Source organism: Triticum urartu, chromosome 7 (assembly GCF_003073215.2).
Source record: "Triticum urartu cultivar G1812 chromosome 7, Tu2.1, whole genome shotgun sequence".
In the NCBI taxonomy this organism is placed as follows: Eukaryota; Viridiplantae; Streptophyta; class Magnoliopsida; order Poales; family Poaceae; genus Triticum; species Triticum urartu.
Genome location: NC_053028.1, coordinates 697247182 through 697254078, shown reverse-complemented (window position 1 = coordinate 697254078; position 6897 = coordinate 697247182). Strand labels below are relative to the sequence as shown.

The 6897-nt window shown below is 52.2% G+C and overlaps 1 protein-coding gene across 1 annotated transcript; it reads right to left on the bottom strand.

The window, feature by feature from the left end:
* Positions 1–479: 479 nt before the first annotated feature.
* On the bottom strand, positions 480–1342 carry LOC125523247 (chaperone protein dnaJ 11, chloroplastic-like). Its single transcript, XM_048688297.1, has one exon. It carries the CDS (start codon positions 1163–1165, stop codon positions 758–760), a length of 408 nt encoding a protein of 135 aa, XP_048544254.1. The 5' UTR covers positions 1166–1342; the 3' UTR covers positions 480–757.
* Positions 1343–6897: the final 5555 nt, after the last annotated feature.

The window sequence follows — 6897 nt, the reverse complement described above, 5'->3', positions numbered from 1 at the left end:
TTGGATCCAGGTTGGCGCGGGGAACATCCTCAGTCGACACGCCACATCGTCAAGCGCCCGTTCTAAAGGTCTGGTCTTCGGCTCATAACGCCTAAAAGGCTATGGCGTTGGCCTGGATTTTGGTTTGCTGGTGCAGTGCCTCTTTCACCGGTGTGCGTCTCGATGGCGCTGGTGGCTATTTCAGATTTGATTGTTTGCAGAGACTCTAATAGATTTATTTGTAATATTCTTTTGTATGGAGTTTTTTCTTCAAAGTTTTCTGAACGACATTTGTCATGTCCCGGTGTTTCTGATAGTTTCGGCATGTATGTGTGCAATTGAACTCTGTTTATTGATTAATATAATATATGTGGTTCAAAAAAAAGAAATAACTGACATGGATTATTGTACTGTGGTAATTAATTTCATGTAGAATGAAAGAGACAGCTTGCAAGGAAGAAACGATGGACCTGCAGGTGTGATGAGCAATCTTCAAATCATTCAGAAAAAGAGCTACACAATATATATTCCTTGGCCGTTAATTTACAGTAATTAGATTACATATTTGCATTTTGCTGACCAGACACGCAAGAGATCTTTAAAAACGCCTCTTGCTGTGTAGAGAGCTCCCGCGTCTGCATCACCCGATCTGGGCCGTCCAATCCTGATCGTACGTTGCACGACAGTCGGGAAGACCTCTCCAGCGCCGTGCCTGAGCGAACCGGGCGGCCGCCGGTTGGGAGCCCGGACGGCAGCCGTGTTTGCGTTGCTGTACGTTCTACCAGCACTTGTCGGTCTCCCACGTCCTCCGCCTGAACGCCGGTCCGGACGTCGCTGCCGCCCGCCGCATCATCATCCCCGCGGCGCGGCAGGCCACGTCCCTGTCGTAGCGAGCGCGCTCGTCGGGGTCAGCGAGCGTGGCGTAGGCCGCGTGCAGCTGGATGAACCCCTCGTCGCCGCCGCCACCAGCAGCGTCCGGGTGCACCTTCCTAGCCAGACGCCGGTACGCCGCCTTGATCTCCACCCTGCTAGCTCCCGCGCCCGCCCCGAGCACCTCGTAGTGCGTTCTCCCGGTCGCCGCCATCATGGCGGACGCGCGCGTCACCACGCACCGCCGAGGCCCGGCCACCCGCCCCGGGCGAGCCGACCCCATCACCGCCGCCCTCGACGTCGCGAACGTAGCCATCGGTTCTCTGATCCCTGTTCTTGAGTTCTCGAGCCAAAAGCAGAGTACTTCTTCGTTGCACTGTTGTCCGCCCTCGTCGAGGAGTCTGTTGTACGCCCAGTTCTCGGTCTTATCTCTACAAAAATGCGAAGAAGAAGAAGATTATGTGTGAGCTCCTGCTGAGTCAGCCATGAGCGCGTGAGTTGCTTGTGGGCCTCTTGAACCTTGCATTCGCGCCACCGATTGTGCTGCCAACTTCTCTTCCCCAACAAGGTGGAAAGGGACTCGCCCGCCGTCCGATCGCGAATAGGCGGAAGAGCTTTTTTATGGTACCCTATACTGCTAAGGGGAGACGGAGCAGTATAAAATCATCAACCGTTGATTTTGTGAGGGTAATTTAGTCAGTTTCAGCCCATCAGCGATCGGTCTGTTCGTTGTACTTGGAAAAAGAAAAATCGCGGGCACAGGGCCGTCGGTCGTCGCCCTGCTCGCCGCCGACTGCGCCATCAACGAACTCGCCGTCGTATCGCTGTATCCGCAAGTGCTCCAGCCACCACCCTCCGCCCGCGCGCGTCGACCTCGCTGCTTCGAGTCGCTGCATATCCAGCCGCATCTCCCGCCGGGGCACACATTGCCCGCACACCGTCACACGCACGGCTTCGTCCTCGTCAGTACAGGCTACTCCCCGTAGACAAAAAGTGTAATGGCTCGGACAACTGTACCATCCTGCTGGAGTGCCTGACCATTAGCATGGCCGAGGAAAGGGACGCGACTCCCTGAAGAAGACGACGACATGCATCAGCGCCCGCGCGACAGAGGAAGGGGTGGATGCGAGACCTGGGCTCCGACGGGCGCGTGCCGGCGTGCGTGCAACCATGCGGGAAATGGAAGAGGAAGGGCTGACTTCGTCGGGACTCGGGAGGCAGGACGATTTCTCTACCTCCCTAAATTACCCTCACAGAACGTGTGCTGCTGCAGGCCGAGCGCACAGTGCCACTGAATACTGCTGGGGATGGTGCTAGTCCAATTGAGCGGTATAGATGGATGACCACCGTTGGATTTCGAGAATAGAGGGTCCATATTGATTACCGGGTACTGTAAAAGAGCTCTAGGCGGAATCGCGGGATGTCATGTAGGAGTAGCATCTGATATGATCGATAGTCCATTTGACCACATGGCATGGCTTGACATGACATATAAAGTTTAGCTGTGGATTAGTGGATAGTATAGCTCAAAATGACAGATCAAGCTGTGGATAATACTATTTGTTTTCTGGGCATGCTGACATGTCGAATTATAATTTTCAAATCTCGGTGCCATCATATATATAGATCCGTGTCACGCTATGATTCAATATTGCCAACTTGTGTTTTAGAAAAAACAACATGGGACTTTGTGTTTGGGTTCCCTAACTAGTTTTTTCCGTTATTGTTCTCCTCGATCAAGCTAGGTCTCGCGAGGTTGACAGATTGTGATAATATTCTTCTTTCATGGTGTGGACTTCCTGGAACTTTTTATTCTAGCGTTTGTGGTTATGTGGAACATTCGAATTTCGAAGCTCGAATCTCTCTGTTCATAGCGTCCACTTGTTTTACAAGAATTCATGAGTTTTTTCTAGTCGCCCCACATGCATGGAGGTAAGGTAGATTTTTCCTTGGGACGATGATGGGCTAATCGATTGTGTGGTCACATTTTTTTTCCATTGCTTGGACTTTTGGGGACTTGTTATTCTTTAGTGTTTGTGGTTATCTGAATCCGGTGCACGTCGGCCACGAACTCGTCCGCCTGAAAGTGATAGCTGCGTACGCATCTGCAGGTAATGATCTGCCGTGACCGCTCATTTTTCCACAAGTCTTTGTGTACGTATCTGTTTTTGTTCTGCAACTAGTCTAGATTTCACAGTCCCCCTGGTTTTTCTACACCGCGTTTTTGTCCCTGTTCTAGATGGTTCGAGATGCTAGTATCTTGAGCTACACGTATCGTGTTCCCAGAAAAATATTGTACAGGTGGTAGAATTAACTTGCACCCGGCCGGTGTCGGCCAACGGCTTGCCTATCATCAGGGATTCAGGTATATGGCCGGGGAGGGAGAAGAAGAAATCATGTTGGTCTGAGTTCAGGGACGTCTCCCCTTCATGCAGTCCTACGTGTTGCACATGCCATGTCTAGGCGCCACCGACAAGAAGCCAGTCGGCCATGCATGCACCTGGCATGCAGTAGGGCAAGCGACCAGAGCTGTGATAGATGGACGGGGTTATCAATTAGGTGGGTGGGCCGTCAATTAGACATATAAAGGTTACCCTCAATTGTCCGGCATGTTCCTTTGGATCACAGGATACAAAGCATATATTATTTCAGTGTCAGAAAGCAAAGGAGGTTTGGAGAAAACTGGGTCTAGATCAGGTCATTAAAAGAGCGTGCGAAGTTGATTATGCTGGTGAGGCAGTGCTTGAATTCTTGCTTTCTATGCCTGAACGGGAGCTTACGATTTTGGGTATTCCAAATGTCCGTGAATTAATTGCAATTTCAACTTGGTATTTATGATGGGAGAGGCGAAAACTGGTCCATAAGGAGAAAACCCAAGACGCAGATCTCCATGGGAATTCGTGCTATTACGTTAAACTATGTTTTGGCTATATCATCAAAGGCTACGATGAAAAGAGGAGGTTGGGTCCAACCTCCAAGGGGGTTTGTAAAACTTAATGTGGATGCCTCTTTTGATCATGACCGGCTCAGGGGCACGGCTGGTGCTGTTTTGAGAGATGATAAAGGAAAATTCATTGCAGGGGGAAATTGAAGAATTGATTGGTGCACGGATGTTCTGACGGCTGAAGCTATGGCGCTTAGATATGGTCTATCTATTGCTCAAAGGGCGGGCTGCAACCGCTTAGTTATTAACTCAGATAACATGGAGGTTATCGAAACCATGAACAATGGAGGACGGTCATCTAGTATAGCGGCGTCAGTGTTTGACGATCGTTATTTTTTAGCATGTGACTTTCCCATTACTAAATTTGAGCATTATAATAGAGAAGCAAATAGAGTCGCACATGAACTTGCTAAGTTAGCTAGATTTTCTTCACCTTTGAACTGGTTTGAGGAACCCTTGAGTGAAATTGTATCCCTCCTCATAATAGATGTACTTGTTATCGTAAATGAATAAACTTTCTATGTTTCTTTTAAAAAAAAAAGGTGGGTGGGCCGTCGGAGACGGCGACCGCACCACGAGCGCCATGGCGACGTTCGACGGCGACGGCCGCCCGGGGAGAAGACGGATAGAAGCCGGCGCGTACATGTGGGTGGCGGAGATGGATCGGATGGGAGCGGCGGAGATGGACGTCGCCGTGAAATGAATAGGGTGGATATGTATGTATGGGAAAAGTGCTTGCTGACCTGGCGAAGAGAAAGCACTATCCGTAGTACTACTCAGTTAGTTGATAAGATCTGGACCACTAAGAATCATAGCGATTTTTTTCGTAACATTTACTTTAGAGAACGAAAGGTAGCATTATAATTTTTTATAGACAGTAAGAACTTTTTTTCGAGGGTACGCAAATTGTGTGTCTTAGCTTTATAGAAGGAGAGAAATAAGATATACAACAACGTCTATCACTCACTGCGAACAACGAAGGCGACCAACTCCAACCCAGTTCGTACAAAGACAACCAAACACAACAACACAGCTATGACACAAAAAGCCTACCCAACACTGAGCCCCTCGCTGCGTCTTAGCCGACACTGAAGACCTCCGAAGAACAGCAACTCCAGCCTCCTTGGATTAGCTAGCGACGACCGTACATAGCGCCGGAGGAGAAAGATCCGGGCAGCGGTGAACACCGGAGGAGCGCATCATGGGACCTCGAGTCTCCCAGCACAATGCTCCCAACAGAGTAACAACCTCAGAGACGTTGCCAGCCGATCCTACGAATCAAGGCTTTCGCCCCGGAGACAGCTGCCGATACGAGGTCGCGAGGAAGATGGCGTTGCACTCGACGAAGCCTCCATGAAGGTGAATGACACCCGCAGGTGCCATCAACGCCGGTCTGGCCACAACCGAACAGGATTTTCATCCGTAGCGCTGCACATCTCCACGTCTCCAAGATCCCGGCCAATCTCGATCAGATACCTCGCACCGCCGTCACCGCAATAACTTGACATCGAAGCCCCCCTCAATGCCGAGGGAACACGCCTAAAGCCATCACCTTCAACATCGACTAGGAGCCGCAGCAACCACCTAGCGGTGCAAAGCCAGTTCCGCCACAGTGGCCTTCACCCGCGCCAGGGGACTGCCACTAGAATGGAACCGACCCGCACCTCCGACCACACTCCGGCATCCACACCGCCGAGGCATCGCCGCACGCCTCACACGGCAGCAACCGAAAGCCCGCTGCCCACCAAGACCCTTCCTGGCAAGGCCTCGCAGCACCGTCGCCGCCATGGCTACGCTCGCACCGTCGCCGCCGCCAGTGTCGGCGCACCACCTACACCCTCCATCCTGCTACGCTCCACGCAAGGATCCATAGAGAACCGCCGCACTCCCTGCCGTGAGCACCCCAAGGACGCCGGCCAGCGCCGAAGACGCACCAGATCCGGACCGAGATCCACGTATCCGTGCTTCGGGCGCTGCCAACAAGCACCACCGCCCCGCCGCTAGCCAACCACCACCGGGAGCGAGTCGCAGCAGAGCCACAGGAACACCACGCCATGCCTAACAGTCGTCACAGCCCCGAACCCCGCCGCCCAGATCCAGCCAAGAAGGATCCCAGGCCCCGGGCTGCACCAGTCGTCGAGGCAACACCACCGGCAGAAGGCACCCCACCACCTCCGGTGCGGAGCAGGGACGCCACCGAGCCTCCACCACGCCACGCCGCCAAGGGCACCAGCGGCCAGATCCGAGCCGTCGTTGGGGAAGGGAGGGGAGCTTCGCCGGGGAGATGCCCCGCCGCCGCCGGCTGCCAGGGCTTTGCCCCGCAGCGGACCACGACGGCGGCGAGGGAGGGAGGCGGGGAAGGGGGTGCCGCCGGCGGGGCAGATAGGGTTCCCCCCGTGTCGCCTCGGAGAGGGATGATACGTCTCCAACGTATCTATAATTTTTGATTGTTCCATGCTATTATATTATCTGTTTTGGATGTTTAATGGGCTTTAATATACCTTTTATATTATTTTTAGGACTAACCTATTAACCGAAGCCCAGTACAAATTGTTGTTTTTTTGTGCCTATTTCAGTGTTTCGCAGAAAAGGAATACCAAACGGAATCCAAACGGAATGAAACCTTCGGGAGAGTTATTTTTGAAACAAACGTGATCCAGGAGACTTGGAGTGGACGTCAAGAAAGAAGCGAGGAGGCCACGAGGCAGGAGGGCGCGCCCCCCACCCTCATGGGCCCCTCGCAGCTCCACCGACCTACTTCTTCCTCCTATATATACCCATATACCCCGAAAACATCCAGGAGCACCACGAAACCCTATTTCCACCGCCGCAACCTTCTATATCCGTGAGATCCCATCTTGGGGCCTTTTCTGGTGCTCCACCGGAGGGGGAATCGATCACGGAGGGCTTTTACATCAATACCATAGCCTCTCCGATGATGTGTGAGTAGTTTACCACAGACCTTTGCGTCCATAGTTATTAGCTAGATGGCTTCTTATTTCTCTTTGGATCTCAATACAAAGTTCTCCTCGATTCTCTTGGAGATCTATTCGATGTAATTCTGTTTGCGGTGTGTTTGTCGAGATCCGATGAATTGTGGGTTT